Here is a 16587-nt window from a genome sequence, read left to right as displayed (position 1 = left end):
CCAGATCTAGTTTTAGCATGCGCTATTCTCCGTGTTCAGCGCACGTGTCTTTTGGGAACGCAAGGAGATAGAGTTTAAAACTAGTGTTTAAAACATAACGGCGCGATTTGAAGCTGGACCTCTCGCTTCGGAGTGAGTTCGTCATTGTTACTGCGTTTTTCAGCACGATCACTGGCCATAAATGAATCCTTCGTCTCAATTACCCTATGACAAAATGTAGGAGCTATGGATAGACCTATTTCACTAAGTGCACTGCGCATGCGCGCGCTGACCGGAGGCAACCAAGCCACCACCTTAGCTGTACTCCTTCACGACGCCGCCATCGCGGTAGCCCGCTTTCCCTCGCGCTTTGGATGGCATCAGATTCGGTCACAGTAGCTTTCTTTAGCGGCGTTCGTCGCATTTGCTAATGGGACCGGAGACAGGTGAGGCTCTGAACGAGGGAGGAGCGGCTGCGACGAGGGGAGGTGGTGACCGCGGCGGAGACGCTGTGCACTTGTCACTTGACCCTTTGGGTTTGAAGTGGTTCAGCTGGTGATGAATACGTGCTTGTCCCCCACTTTCACGCGATTTACCAGGAAAACAGGCGTGTGCATGCCGATGCAAGCGTTTTAACGTGTTCAGACGATGTTGGCGCTTCTGGCCACTCGATTTTCCTGGTAATTTTCTAAGTGTCAGTACGCGCAGGCGGCGCCACGAAACGTTTTTTATTCCTTCTTTTGTACTCCATCATCTAAAAAAAAAGAAAAGGCATGATCTTGCTTTTTGCTTTTTAATATACGCAGAAACAACTATAAATATACTGAGAGAGCAGAGTTTTAACGTCATGTTTTACTGAATTATTTTTCACATCGCTCCGAATGAGCCCCAGACTAAAGCAGAACAACTATTATAATTATGCATGATTACGGTAGGTTGTACTTCTCGCACCTATACATGAGAGTGGATACCTTTTGTGCTTTTTATTGTTTTACTCTTTATTAGTAACACAACTCCCCAAATAATTGGTCTGCATTGGTCTGCAAATACTTGGTCAGCATTTTGCGACAAGAAGTTCATGCAGTGCGTTTCCACAAGGATTTCAGCTGCGTTCGGTTATGAGGCGCCCTAGGTTGATGTTTCGTTTTTTAGGCCACTTAAAACTTCCCGCGCATCTGTCTGCTTTAGGCGAGCTTTTATAATACACGTAGCATAATTGAACAAAAATATTGAGAAGTAAGCTTCTCTATTTTGCTGCTGAACAGCAAGAGACCTGGGCGGTAGGAGCAAGTCTTGCTTTAAAGAAATCTGTGAGAAGCGCGTGTTCTGCTTTAAGTGAGAAAGGCAGCTAGAACTTTAGGTTTTTATTGCGCTGCGTTTTGACTGAATAGTGCTTAGTAATGTAGCTTGTAAGTTCATTTCAGTGCTGCACGTTGCAGTGCTCTTTTCCTTTTTTAAATTGAGAATTTTATATTAGCTGTCCAAGCAGCCTCCGCGCGAACTAAGTGCTGGTCTAACCATGCTTGATTGCGCCGCAGTGGTGCTGTCTATTACATGAGCAAGTTCCCTTTTGCACGAGCTTCAGTGGTATGCTTGGCAGATGGCAGGAGGGTACTCCGGGTATCTGGTGCAGCAAACTCTTCTGCAGATGTGGTTGCTGCGAGGTGCTCCTTTTTCTGTTTTTTCTTTCGCATCTACTATCTTCTGTCTGCATGCGGCAGTAAAGGGGCGCAGTGGGAGACAGTCATTTCCTCGTGATGTGGAAGGGCAGTGATGTGCTCGGGGATCGGGACCAGGGTCTTCACCGCATTAGGGCGAAGCAGGCAGACTACGGAGAGAAGCCTTCGGGAGGAATAGCAGGCTTGAAGGTTTATTTTACATTATGTACAGTAGCAAGTAGACCAAAGTCAGAAAATGGGGGAGGATGCTGCACCCCACAGATTGCTGCTTAAATGCAGTTCACATTCCCCAGGTACCCATCTAGGGAATCTGATCTCTGGTTGAGCGTCCAATGGGCTGTTAGCGTCTTCTTAGGCTCCGCCCTCCCCACGTGATCGGGCACACCGCACACACACACACACGGGCAAGGAGGAACTTGGCGTCTCTCAGTCGTGAACTGTTGGTTTTCCGCGGGCCGACCAGGCCCAAAGGTCGTTCGCTGCTGAGTGACGAGCCTGTTCGATGGGGACGCGAACGCTGACCGCTCACAGCGGTGACTCTTCAGTTCGGTGGAAGGGACAAATCAGCCGTGTCGCCTCTCCGCTTTGTTTGCTCCTCAGGGCGCCACTGGGTCTCGTCCGTCGGTCCACGGGCAGTCCAGGAGAAGCGCCGCACTCAGCCTCCCCACGCAGTGTCTCTTTTGTCTTCCCCGAGCAGCAGCGCTTTTGGCCGCATACCTGACGGCGCCTGACTGGCTCGCCGTTCTCCGCTGGCTGGGCCTCCGATCATTACAGCAGCAAAAGCCTGCGAACGAATACAGGTGATAATGTAGCCTCCATAAAATGCATTCCTGAATAAAAAAATATGGAGACGGTTAAGTCACCTTAAGAGGGGAATCACAGAGCATTACAAGCAATGTTGCCCCTACATGTTTCTGTGTCCTGATCAGTTCTTTCACCACATTTACAATGCGATCCCTCTCATCTTATCTTTATTGACACACACGTATTCATGCGCTGAGTATATCTTCGTCCAGTTTCCCTTCACGTCTCTCTACTGTGTCTTCGTCTGTGTCCGTGGCCCAGATGCCGTCGAAACCTTCCACACAGTCGCTTCCAACCTGCTTGTCTGGCACTTTCCCGGTTGCGCGTGATAGGCGATGCCAGTGTCGTGGTCACGTGGTCTTCTGACGTCATCACCCTCGCGACCAACCACCGACTTTTGGGACTAACGCAGAACACAAAATCGCATGATGTGAAGTGAGGCGGGAATTGAGTTCAATTAATTTCTACTTGCCACATTGCGCAGGTTGCTCACAGCCTAGTGGACAGGTTGCCACATGCCCCGGTGGGCAGGTTTTGACGACGTCGCAACGTCACGTGACGTCACAAGTTCACAAGACCTTGTGACGTCATCGCCTTCGATATCACCGACTTTTAGTGCGAAAGCACTTATACGCTCACCAACACCGGCCAGGAATGTTGTCCGTCCGGTCTTGTGCCGGCACCTAGCAACAGCGACGCCATGCTAAGTTCAAAAAAAAAACGTAACACATAGATACCTTCAAATTTGGTCCGGCCAACCCCGAATTTGGCAATGCACAACACGATGGTGACCTCAAAAATTTGGCCCTGGCCATTTCCAAAATTTGGCCCTGGCCATTTCCAAAACTTGGCCCAGTCCATTTGCAAAATTTGACCACGGCCGATTTGCACCAAATTCGATGTCCAACCATCATTGACCTATAACCAAGTCAAAACCCTGATAATTTTTCTAACGGACCCGAAATCACCTGATGTCAAGTCGAATGCTATCACATTAAAATTTGTCCTGATCCGGGGCTCGAACCCGGGACTGCCTCCTGTGTATAGCAGTCGCTTGACCAACTAAGGTAACAAACTTTTTTTAACTAAGAAGCTTTTGTGAAAACTGTGCTGTCAAACACGGATATCTCGAACTCGAAGGGGATCGCGAATAGGTCGATATATATGTATATATATATATATATATATATATATATATATATATATATATATAAAATGACGAAAGGTAAGCCCATCTGCAAACTGCAAGAAAAAACCTGGAGGATTGCGAAAGCAACATCTGCGCGTAGCTATATATTGTTGAGTGAGCTAAATTGCCCATAGTCTCGCCGTTTCGCGTGCTCTTGCCCGACTATACTGCGCATGCGCGAGGAGCAAGTGACGTCACTAGCGTGCGTCACTTGCGGCGTGCCTCGCTGCGCGCGCTCGCCTTCCTTTCCTTAAAATGAACGGAGTGTGAAACGTTGACAGCGCCAATGAACACAATGAACGCCGATGGCCTATGGCTTGAGCACCGCGTTTCTGGCACAACCTTGTCAATGCCTGCAGCTCGCATCTCTCTCTGATCATCCCACGTACCTATAAGTACGATTCAGGCGTCCACTGAACCAGGGAGCTATTATGCGCACTTCCTTTCCTTAAAATGATCGGAGTGGAAAACGTGGTCAACGCCAACGCCAATGAACACAACGAACACCGACGACCTATGGATTCAGCGCTGCGTTTCTGGCACAACGTTGTCAATGCCAACGCATGCAGCGCACACCTGTCACTTCTGCCACGTAGCTTAAAGCATGGTTGAGGTGTCCACCGTTCCGGGGGGGGGGGGGGGCTGTTATGCGCCTTCCCTCTGGTTCAGGTGTCCACCGAGATGTGGACACCTCGCCCTCACCTCACGCTACGTATATCCCGGCATAGCAGAGCTAAGCCACTGCCAGGTTTATATACACCACAAACCACACAGATGGCGATGCGCAATCGCTACTGCGCATCAGAGAGAGAGAGAGGGAGACTGTCGGCGGGGTGATGGAGAGCGGGCGGCGGCGGCCGTGTGACGTCACCCGCTCCTCGCGCATGCGCAGCTTGGCCTTTCCAGAGCTCCACGAAATGGCTTGGCGGCAAGCGTAGTGTTGCTTTCGCAACAAAAACTGCCGGGAGATCTCGCTGTATACGTGGAAAAGCGAGAAACAGGCGCTTGCGCCGGTGCGAGCGTCAACAGATCCTTTTCTTTTTCTGCGACGAATGCACACCCCGAGCTTCGCGTAGTCCTTCGTCCATTGGCACGTGCGACCGCGTTACCACATCGTTCGTGCGCAAACTGTACCTATCACCACTTCGTGCTCTTTTCGTCAAAGCGTGAGGCGCTCGACCACAGCAAGGCTCCGCTAAATGCCTCTCAGGAAAACATCCTGAAATTGTGCACACCCTTCCTCGCCGATTTTGATCGCATAGACTTGACCGAAAGCCCATACTGACGACTGCAGGATCGACGACAGGGAACACAAGCAATTCATCCTCTATCGAACGCATTCGACAATATCACGAAATACATGCAGGTGAGCAGGCAGTTGATCACTACCACATTGCCAGCTGTCCTATCCAGAGTACACAAGCCGATCACAAGCTCTCTTCGATCATCTCCATGCAGCCCTGACAAACGACTCGACGACCTTCGCAGATTGTCACCATATGCACATTCTCGCGAGCAATATACCGAACATGCGCCCATATGCAGTAGTCGTGTAACTTCCGACATTCAGCGCAAGGTTATACGAACTACATGGCAGTGGTCCCGACTTCACACTTCACTGGATTATCTCGCACACTGTGGTATCCCGGGGAATGAGAACATCCATCACTTGGAACGTGCACATCTACTTTCCGTGCTAGCCAGGATCTCCTCACACAAGACATTGGCACCCCGCGAAGCTCCTAAAGAAGTCGAACTCATACGGGAGCAGGATATAAATCGGTATCGCGACTCCGCGTATCTCGCGGCCATAGCGAACCCCCTTCTCCTTGCTGTAGGCTCCCTCGCTTTGAGCTCTCGCGCAAGCACACCGTTATACGCTTCGAAAAATCCTGACTGAGACGCTGCGGACTCCATTCCTGCTCCACCGCTTTCATCGCTGTCGGGCCACAGCCAGATATTCCGGCTATCTGCGCTACCCGCCACATCAGGGCCCACTTGCACCACTTGCTGTGGGACTGCCCCAGATACAGCTCCCCGCCAAAGCTCCCTCAACACTGTTGCTGGGACTCCGTCCGGCTCCTCTCCCACCTGATCCGGTCTTGGCGGGGGCCCACTGTGTAGACTGACTGTTCCAGCGTTCACTTATACTGTCACATTGTAGTGACGGCAGTCTAGCGGTCAGGGAGACACCAGCAAGACTTGCAAACGAAGCTCTTTATTTGGGCTGACTTGCGCCCGTAAAACAACTGAATCACTCGGCGGCGGAGTAAGCAACAGACGTGCTAATCAGTCGTCGAACTACGAATGCCCGCCGCTCACGGCATCGTTCAATTTAAAGCCGGCAAGGAAACTTCGAGATAACAGGTCAAGATCATCTAGAGTAACCTAGAAAAACGTAGATGCAGCTCTTCATGGCTGTGACAATCGAGATTAGTCCGGTCGCTTCTCGCATCACAAATAAAAATGATAACACCCCTTTCCTACGGCCTTGAACGCGAACGAACGGACACTACAATGATACGTGGCAATACAAATTACTGAATACAGGTTGTTTGAATTATAGAAATAAAACCTATTCACGAACCAAACACAGGTGCGGTGGGCGTAAGTTGCTCAAAAATCGCTCAAGCCAGATAGTCCATGAACGAATAATCATTATTTAGCTTTGAAATTACTACACTCTAGTACAATAATGGTGCCGGCGATGTCTTTCTTTTAGACCTCAACCTGCAAACTGGTCTGAGGTTTGAGAGAAAGTAGAGACAGATAAAGAATGGCTTTCTAATACAGCAGACGTAGAGCCATCCTCGGACCAGATCCGGAAAACCAGAGCGATCTGGCCTTTGAGGCGCTTGGCCCTCACGGCCTCCTCCCAAGACCATGGGATAGGGGAAGAAATTGAAAAAGAAGTAAATCGCTAAGAAACTCGGCGCACTTTTTGGATGCCAAACTGAAACTGAGCCCATGATGCGCGCAGGCGCCTCACTGAAGGCTCTTTTTGTTTTCTGAGCTTTCAAAATACGCAGGCAAATAATTAGGAGCCAAGAAACGAAAAAGAAAAGAAACAATAAACGCAGGTGCCATACATTATAATACGCAGGCACGTCAATTCATCATCGTTAAAGTGCCACTGCAGAATTTTTAGAAATGGACGAGCTTAAAGGGGTCGAAGTTGTGAAACTTGCAGGTAAAACATGCGCAGCCCGTTCGGGCGAGCATTTGAAATTGTGACGTAATCGCCGCCTGAAATCAAGACGGCCATCAAGCTTCTCCGCGGCGCGCGGCTCCAAGTAGGCGGATCAATATGACGTCATCAGAGGTGCCAGTACATTTCCAACGCATAAACGCTTGCTTTCAAGGGGAAAAACCAACGCCACCGACGGCAAAGGCCCGCGAGCGTTGTTTGCTAGCTTCCAAGTAGGCACGGCAAGATTCGGTAGGCGACAGCGGTAGCTTAACATCTTATCGTTGTGATGAATATATCTCTTTTACTATTATAATCCGTAACGCCACACCGAGTTTCTTCGCACAACATCGGTGCATTAAGAAGAAGTCTACAATTTAATCGTCGATTACATCACAGTTTTAAACGCTAGCGGAACAACACTTGGCATGCTTTATCTGCAGCCTATGTAATTTTAATCCTTGAATAGTGTGGAATATTAAGAAAGTGGTGCAGTAGCCCTTTGAGCACGAACCCTCCACTAAAACAACCATCATCAAACTGGTTATGGAGTGCATCATCATTTCGTCGTTCGTTTCGCGAGCCAGTTATCGCTGATGACTAGAAATACATAGGGTTAAGTGCCCTCAATTTTTATTTTTGCATCTGCTGTAACCATTCTTCAGTTTAATGCATTCAGCCCTGAGGGAACAGAAAGTAAACAAACAAATATATTAATCGGTTTACAAACACACAAATCAGTTTTATAAGTGTACCTCTCAAGTATGAAGGTAGCAACAGACTTGAGATCCTTATTGATGCGTGCCTTTCTGGAATATGGGGATGGATGTTAAGAGCAGTCCTTTGGAAAGGCTTGGTTTGGTATCCAGGGGTTTAAAGTCGCAAAGCGATTCAGGCTATGAGGGACATCGTAGTGGACGGCTCCGGGCAATTTCGACCACCTGGGATTTTTTAAGATACACTGACATCGCGCAGTACGTGGTCCTCTTGCTTTTCGTCTCCATCGAAATGCGACCACCAGGGCCAGTATCGGACCCGCATATTTCGTGACAGCGGTCGAGCACGATAACCAATGAGCCACCGCGGCGGTCAACATTTGAGCGAGCAGCTGACTGGACACACCAGGCCAAATATATTTTTACAATTTTATGCTATGCGTCGGTTAACGTCCCGAGGCAGCTAAGGGCTCCGGCTTAATAGACCACCTGGGGTTCTGTAACGGGCGCTGACATCGCAAACCACACAGATGTTTAGCATTTCTCCTCCATCGAAATGCGGCTTCAGCGGCCGGAATCGATTCCGCGTCCTTGGGATCATCAGATAAATGCCAAAACACCAGAGCCACCACAAATATTTACAAATTACAAATTTTTTTACAAATATTTGCTCTATCTGTGCTACCATACTGCGTGTCCTGCATAGCGTCTCCAAAGGTTTAGAATTATACCACGCACAGTATGTAGACGCGACTGCAAGCATGTTGTTGAGCACTATATATAGTAAGCCATAGTCTTTTTTATTTCGTTCAGTTGAGCAAAATATTAAGTTGAGATAATTAACATTTAAAGTATTACAGTTAGTGGCCATCCCAGAAACACCTAATTCATAAATATGATTTTGATATTTGCGTTCGAGCAGTTTTTCATTCAGCTTTGAAAAGAAGGCCGGCGAAATATTTAAAATCACCGCGTGATCAACCTCTCGCGCACCGCGACAGAGTGTTCTTAGACGTTGGACTCGTGAACGCATCCGCGTTGTATGGATGGCGCTCTGAATGTGACAGGGAAACAACAACGATAGGTAACGCCTGGATTTTGGGGTTAGTTATGGTTACTTCTACCACTTTTTATGGCGCCGGGCTGCTGTGTACGATGTCGCACTTTTGAATTCCTGCCTCGGTGGCTTCATTTTGATGGAAGTGAAGTGCGATATACGCCTGTGTTTGAATCGATGTCGGTGCACGTGTGAAAAACCACTCAAAATTCATTTCCTGCCCTCCAAATCAGCGGCTTTCTCTAAAGTTTCATTTCCTCCATCACTTTTCTCATGGCGTGTTTCAGGTGTAAACTTTGAGTGAGATTGTTGCTGCGCCCTTCATATCCTAAACACCAGATAATAAAGAGAAAAATAATTAGAGGGCGCCATTCAGAAGAAAAAGACCCATAAAAAAAAAAGAACGGACACTCCATGACTCCCCGTAGTACTTGTTGTAAAACACCTTTATCGTATTTCTCTTATTTAACCTTTTTGCCACAAAACCACCCCCCAAAAAAATGCACAGAACGACCACCCTAAATGCGCTACGAACGTCACATCGGCAATTAAAAAGTAGGCCATGGGACCCTTGTAATATACCGAAGGTGGAGGAGTCTTGTGGACTTCGTTTTTGGTGTCTCTTGTACTGTTTCGCGTTAGCAACCATGTCTCAGGTGTTAACCCAGCACCAATTAGTCCAATTTTTGTTTTTATTGTTATAACGCCTTTGTGGCATACGTACTGGTTCCTGACCAAGTGCTATAGTCGGGCCCTCAATTCGTCTTCGTTCCTTGAACGGTGACAGAACCTCGTATGGTCTCTGCTTATCTGGCGAAAACTGAGAGAGACCATTAAAACCAAGAGAAATTCGGGCCTACATTTTATTGGCCAGAAGGAATTACCTCGAGAAACTTGGCTTTCGATGCCCGGTTGTATGCTGTAACGCGCCCTCCCGAGTTTATCTTCGCTCCATGCGCCGAGACGTCGCACTAACAGGAACCGTACTGTAAGAGTTTTCACGTCATGTGCGATGTCAGTGGTTGTTAAAGAATCTCTGAGGGTTGAAATTACAGGGGCTCTGAATGGGGCTCTAATCAAGTTGTGGTAGGCCTAGGATGTTAAAGCACGTCGCTTCATGAATATTGTCCGGCAATAATTTTTTAATCCAAAAGCTGAGTTATCTCTTGTTAAAATTTGAATTAGAGCGCCTTCGCGCCTTTCCTTTTCCTCTCGTAACTTTTTGCACGCTGGAAGGTCGGCGCTCATCCGCCGGCCTCACTTCCGGGGGCGTAGCCGCCTGACGTCTGAAAGAATCTAACCAACAGCGACTTCTCAGCTTGTATACGCAGGTGCGAGCGACGGAGGAGGGTGCAAGCATGAAAAAGTCCCGGAAAGGGCTCGCCAACTTTCGCCCGCGATTGTGGGTTCTCTGCTGCGTGTAGAAGTGTATTATTTGGCTCAGGTACTTGACAACACAGTGCAGAGATTGAGCGAGTTCATGTGCTCGCCTCGGAAGGTGTTTCAGAGTCCCTTTACTCTGGGGTCATCCATTATGGCGCCTCACTCTGCTCACGAGCAGCTTCGGGGTTCCAAATCCACGAATTCCATAACACGTTCCAGATGAGAGAATGTAGTAAAAAGAACGTTGCCTCCAGGTGCCCTAAAATACCAGCAAAGCTTCAAACGGGTCTCATCGCTGCGATTGCATGGTGTTAGAATCGACGGATGCTGCGCTTCAGCCGTGCGTGGATCGCACTGCTGGGCGTCGTGCTTCCAATCCTAACCACGGGCATTATAAAGACGCAACCTTCAGGCAGCAGCAGCACGGCAAGACACCATACATCAGCACATTAATGAATACAACACATGCACATTGATGAAAATTTTACTAAACACACTAATAATGGAAATACAAGTGTTATAAGCACTAAAAGATATTCAAGAAGTAAGTACATACAAAAGAAGATTATGCACGAATAATGAAAATGAGAACACGCGCTCGTGTTGCTGTGCTTGAAAGCCCAACGATCGTTGTTGTTTTGTAGGAGTCGCCGGTGACGGCCTGGCGTTCTACTCCCACTGCATTTCCGACGGCAAATAGACCATATAGCCCGGCGCAAAGGCCCTCGGTTATGACTTGATCGCAGCAGTGGATACCCAAAGAGCAAGCTGATGGGAGCCTGTCGACAGCACCCATTTCAAACATATGCCTCAGAAGACTGTGACTGCCACAGAACCGGTAGAGCGGGCCAGCCTCCTTCGTCGCAGATCATGTTCAGGTAAAATCTGAACTTGCCAAGCGACAGTCGGCTGATCCTTGCGTGTATATCGCATAGCGATGTCATCGCCAAGCTGATGGCGTTGGTGGCGAAGAAAGCGTCCCCCAGGTACTGCTAAAATAAAGAGAAAAAAGTTACCTTGTCGCCATTAAGGCGTTAAAAACGTATGATGCCAAAATACAGGTCGTGCACAGTTTTATTTCTATGCGATGTGCTCTTTACATGTATTTTATATGGTCGCTTTCAGTATAAGTAGTTTAACCTTCTCTCATTAAAATACAATAATCAAGTATTGTATGGTACTTTCTTTGTTAACGTTTAATTAGCCGCCCTTCACGGGTTATTGTTCTCGGAGGATCCAGGCTAGGCTCAAGCACCGATGCCGCGATAGTTAGAAGAGTTCGCTTGTCAAAGCTACTACTGGTTCACCGAAGGCTGAAGATTCTACCTAGTCGTATGCTTCGTTTTGAATCGAGCACGGCAATGTATGTATGTGACATCTTGTCGACAACGAAAAGAAAAATTTTCATATTCCAACGCATCATTAAGACATTCGAAATCCGCATTTTTTTATGTCTGTCGTGAAACCAGTGACAGCTAATTCAAAAATGCTTCCGTTTTCTTTGACCCTAAAAATATTTGCAAGCATTTGGGTGCAAATTTGCCGAAGTCACAGACCTGAGATGGACAGTGCTCCACTGGGCGTCTGAAGGTGGTGACATCGCCTTCACAACAACAGGATAATTTTGCCTCGGTTCTTCTGACCCGCAGCTTCATCACGTCTCCAACCCGATGGCGTCCCACGAGGAGCCCCGCCTGGGTAGCCGACTGTGGCTCTGGAGTTATGTCAGGTATCCGCCAGAATGGAGTGGTCCGCTCTGCACGCCACCACGGCAGGGTGATGCTGGAACGTAAAGATAATAAAACGGGGTCACTGTCGCTTCGAAAGGTTTTCATAGGCGCCGCTGGCAATCATCAGTGCCCAAATTAACTATTCTAAACTACTATTGCTAGACACATCTAAATGGACGAGACCTGAAGAGCGCAAAGGAGAAGGCGTGTAAAGCAGTGATACTGTTTCGCGCGAACAGAATCACCGAAAGCACATAGCGCGAGTGAGAAACCGTGACCGCTTCCGTGGCCGCGGTTAGGCCCCATGTGGAGAGCCGCTGCGCCAGCTCAGAGCGGTCGATGAGACTTCCACGATATGATCAAGCTGTCCATTTTCTGGCATGTGCTTTGAGCAGTGCCGCAGTGCATGGAAATTCGCTGTACCTAAACAGAAGTTAATGCACACTTACGCACATTTATACCAAGATTGCTGCTCGGCGGTCTTCATAGGCAGGTTCGATGTTCCTGGAAAACGTTTCTGGTGAGTTATGATAGGCGTGTACTAACACTTGTTATTCTTTCTTCGCCGTCTACCTGCACCATAAGACCGGGCGCTCATCTAACAGCGGCATCTTCATAGAGAAAGAGGTTTAGGTTATTACAAGCTACAGGTAGGGTTGGACGTGCGGAGTCTGCAGGCAATTGCTCCACCGTAGCGATAATTAAATGTTAAATGGCTGATCTAGAGTTCTGTATACACAATCGCCTTAACAGTTAAAAATAAACTCGTGCTGTCACCATCTGCAGTCCTGCTCCGAGTGCTGGAGGAACTTTAAAAGAAGGCGTGCAACCTTCTTTCTAGGTGATTGCTTTGCGCGGGTAAACAACGTTCTGAAGGAACTGTTAGGGGTCCTGTACTCTTGAGCGAAGCGAACAACTCATCCCTTTCCGCGTTGTACAGTGTACAGCCATAAGATAATGTTCTATACCAACCCTCCGCACTACATGTGGAACAAATCAGATACGATGCCAGGGACGACGTATACATCCACGTGGGGGTAGAGCAGAGCCCGTGCGAATGCGATACCTTTTTAGCCCCTCGGTCACACATGGCCTGTTGGGTGAACTCCACAGGGTACTGATTTGAGTGATTTTTCTTGATGGATTACCTGATAGCGCTTTATCAGCGAGCTGTCCACCACCTCGTTGCCTAGGACATCTTTGTGCGAGGGCACCCATTGGAAACGTATGGAGGAATCTCTGTTGGGCCGATTGTGCACCATGAGTAGAGAGCTAACAGGTAAAACATCAGTAGGAAACCCGAGATAATGGACAACCCCAAATGCTGTGCACATGCCGGCGCTAGCGGAGAATGTCCAGCGTCGCGAAGCCCGCGTCCCAAATCCCATGCTCAATAAAGTTATTTCTCTCTCTCCAGCATCACGAAATTTCTGGAAGCAACAATGTACATGCATGTTGTGACGTTTCGTCAGACAGCGGCGAATTGCAAGAGTGACCGGTATCCTTACCAAGAGAGACTCCACAAAGTGCGCGATATCAACCATCCCCATCATGCTTGTCGTCTCTGGAATATCGCATTACCTGCACTACACTGTTAGCAAAAACACACCTAAAAGGGTGTAAATGGCTTGTCCTGTAACGCACACCCAAAAGGTGGTTTTTTTACTCCATATGTATGGTGTTTTTTTATTTACTCCCTTACATAAAGGAGTTATTTTGGTGTATAAAGGGAGTTATTTTGGAGTGAAAAGGGAGTAAATTTTTTACTACCCACAGAGATGGAGCCCAAAAATGGCGTCATGTTTATTTATCCTCATTCAGGCTCATTCTTACAGCAGTGACAGCGGCAAAAACGGGCAGTAGCTCTGCGGGCCGCCGGCCACCCAACTTGGGAAACTGCGCTGCCCTAATGTGACCCCACGGCACGCATTCTTTCCGCTGTCTGCTAGCCCAGCGGCGGCGTAAGCGGCAGGAGTCGTCTGCTTGTCGTCTCCTTTTGCTCTACGAGCTCGTTTCGTTGGCCATGTTCGTAGATAAAGGGATGCAACATTATAATAAGTAGTTCAAAACTAAAAAAGAGACGCTGGGTAGTTTTCACGTTCATGCACCACGCTATATTTGACCCAAAACCAGAGCAGAAAAGATGAAAATACACCTGATGGTAGTTTGGAATGGCAGTGTTTGCTTTCATATTAGCTTCATTAAGGCTTGGATTTTAAACATGGCTGAGGAAAAATGCGGCCTCATGAGCTCAATCAAGAGCTCAGCGTTTACACTATGTTCTATCACAGTTCCATGTTCATGCAACACATAATCTGCTGCAACACACTGCGAGAACCACACTGAAAAAAGCCTGTGAGAATTAGGACTATGCGGGGGCTGTAACGGGGTGGCGACACAAACAAAGGAAAGTCAGGTATCGTTAGAGCACTGGATGCTTCACAGGAGCAATTCAATTATGTAACGTACTGTAGCGGAAAATGGCGACAATTCGATACCTTGTACCGCGGCAGGCGCCCGTGAAGGAGCAGAAGTCAGCAGAGATCCAGCGACGATGGTAACCAAGCGGTCGTCACTCACCGCTATTATCCGACAACTGACCAGAAGCAGACGAGACGCTAGGCGGCGGGGCGGATTGCACAAAATGGTATTTTTTTACTCCATTTCGGCACTGGTGGAGTATCTGGCACAATTAACTCCCTTTCTAGACTGGAGTAAATGCTGGTAAATCCTCATTTTACTCCCTTATTCTCTCATGGGAGTAAAATGGAGGACGTCTACCTTTTTACTCCCCACTCATGGAGTAAATGTTTTCACAAATGGAGTAAAAAGGGCGGCCGCTACCATTTTTACTCCCTTTAGGGTATATTTTTGTTTACAGTATACTGTGGCAATCATTAACGCGAGGGATTGTGAACGCCCCGTTGCATAACAGATGTTTTGCTTCAAAAAAAAGAGAAACCTCCCTCTGAGCAAAATTATCATCTCTAACGCAAATTTCAGCAAAACCTTTACCGATAGTGCTGGATGTTCGCGACTGCGTAGTTTTGCCTCGATGTCTGAGGCGAGTTGTACATTATCATGGGACGTGCGGGGTATTTACGCGCAGCGCGTTCATGGCCAGCGTTTCGTGCGCTCATCCTCCATTCCCCCACCTCATGCTAGTGGGCTTTGGCATATCAATGACATTGAGCTACTTTACATCGGCGTTCCCAATTTCAATTTGCGAGGAAGTAACGTTTTGGCAAATTACAGGTGACAGGCGGTATTTCTTACCTTGCACCCCTTAAAGCGCTACATTCAGCATCTGTCAGCATCTTGCATGCTCTGTCCGGTTACAATTCCAGTCGGGTGCTTTTCGTTTTCTGCATTTTTTTTTACAAGTGAGACTGGGGCGCGGTAACCCAAACGCGCACGAGCTTTCCTGGGAGGTGTTCGCGGGCACTTACAGAATACCGCCTTCGCTCTCCCGCCCGCAATGTCATGGTTAAAAGAAGTTTAGTCAGAAAAAAATTATAAGATTTAAGCTTATCGGCTTAACGCATTAACCAGCGAAAGCCTAGCACCATTAGCGCCCGAGAGGTCTGGAAGGGAAGGCCCATTTTGACGTTTCGCGAGCGATAGGACCCGTTGGGAGCCTCACAGGCCTGTTTTTGCACACTCGGACTTCTTCCGCTTGCGGTCCTCGGGTCGATCGAAATCCGGGCACACATCACAAACTCCAGGGCCCGTTTGCAATCACCAGGGTTGTCTTATTCGCTGTCTAGGCCGTAAGTTGATTACGAAGAAAGGGATGGACAGGCGTATCACTGGGTCACGCGGTCAGCGGGAACCTCTGTCGCGCTGAGGTGGCGGTGGTGTCCACCTAAAAATTGAGTCTTCCTTTTTTAATTAATTTAGGGCTCAGAGGCCGCATAACCGGTCCCCTGGGTCGCTGGTCCCCTGAGTCACTGGGGACCTCACGGGCGCTGATATGCGTAGCGGTGTTGTCTGCGTAATGAATTACATGGCGGCCGCTATGCCCCTTAAATTGAGTCTACGAAATGGTTTGTGCAAAGCTAAAACAGCTTTCTCTGTAATAATGCGCTACAGCAGAGTAAAAGGGAGCAAAGCTAAGCCTCGAGACGCTACGAGATGAAGCGGGCATACGCCGCTACCTATCAGTGCTACGAACAAGGCGCCCTGGTAATAGCGTCCAATAATAGACCCTGGCAACAGCGTCCATAATAGACAGGGGATTAACTATGCGTTCCTGCTCACGATCTTGAACTCCAGGTGCTGCAGAAGATTCGCCAGGCGGCCCTCCGTGAAACAGCGCAGTTCCATGCCGTCACCCAGAGAACAAATGGCGGCCGGTGAACGCGCCGGTCTGTTGCATTTTTTAGTTGTGTGCTGATACGAGTTTTTTTAGCGTACTGCCTGCAAAGCGTATAGCTGTAGATCGTAGCTTGTGAGTGTTAAAGGGACACTACAAGGGAATCCTACGTCTCGCTACACCAATAGGCTAGCGTCACGTGATAGCAAATATGTAATTTTTACTCTAAACAAACCTTTAGCTCTAGAAACACACAGAACTTGTCATCACTGCGATCAGACTTTAACACCATATTTAGAGTGAAGTAATGCTTTTAAAGACCTTTTTCTCCCCACCTGTGAAAGTCATACTGGCTGTTGATTTTGATAAGGCACTTCATATGATATTCTGGGTTGACCTAAGGTTGTCTGCTGTTTTTTAACATAGGGCGGGCTTATGAGTTGAAAGAGTTCTTTTTTCAGCACAGGATTGTCAGTGGTGTAGTGAATCAGAGTACAGCTAAGATGTGCTAACTAGTTGGCTGGCTATATAATATTGAATAGGGAACT

At 48.1% G+C, this 16587-nt stretch overlaps 1 protein-coding gene across 1 annotated transcript; it reads right to left on the bottom strand.

Moving 5' to 3' along the window:
* Positions 1–10791: 10791 nt before the first annotated feature.
* LOC149350934 (uncharacterized) lies at positions 10792–16050 on the bottom strand. Its single transcript, XM_089575580.1, has 4 exons — positions 15985–16050; positions 13306–13315; positions 11551–11750; positions 10792–10986 (listed from the first exon to the last, which is right to left on the bottom strand). Exons 1-4 carry the CDS (start codon positions 16048–16050, stop codon positions 10792–10794), a joined length of 471 nt encoding a protein of 156 aa, XP_089431706.1.
* Positions 16051–16587: the final 537 nt, after the last annotated feature.

The sequence above is a fragment of the Amblyomma mixtum genome, chromosome 3 (assembly GCF_055824585.1).
Source record: "Amblyomma mixtum isolate Tamu chromosome 3, ASM5582458v1, whole genome shotgun sequence".
Classification (NCBI taxonomy): Eukaryota; Metazoa; Arthropoda; class Arachnida; order Ixodida; family Ixodidae; genus Amblyomma; species Amblyomma mixtum.
Note: the sequence above shows the minus strand (reverse complement) of the source record. Positions and strands in the feature narration are given on the sequence as shown.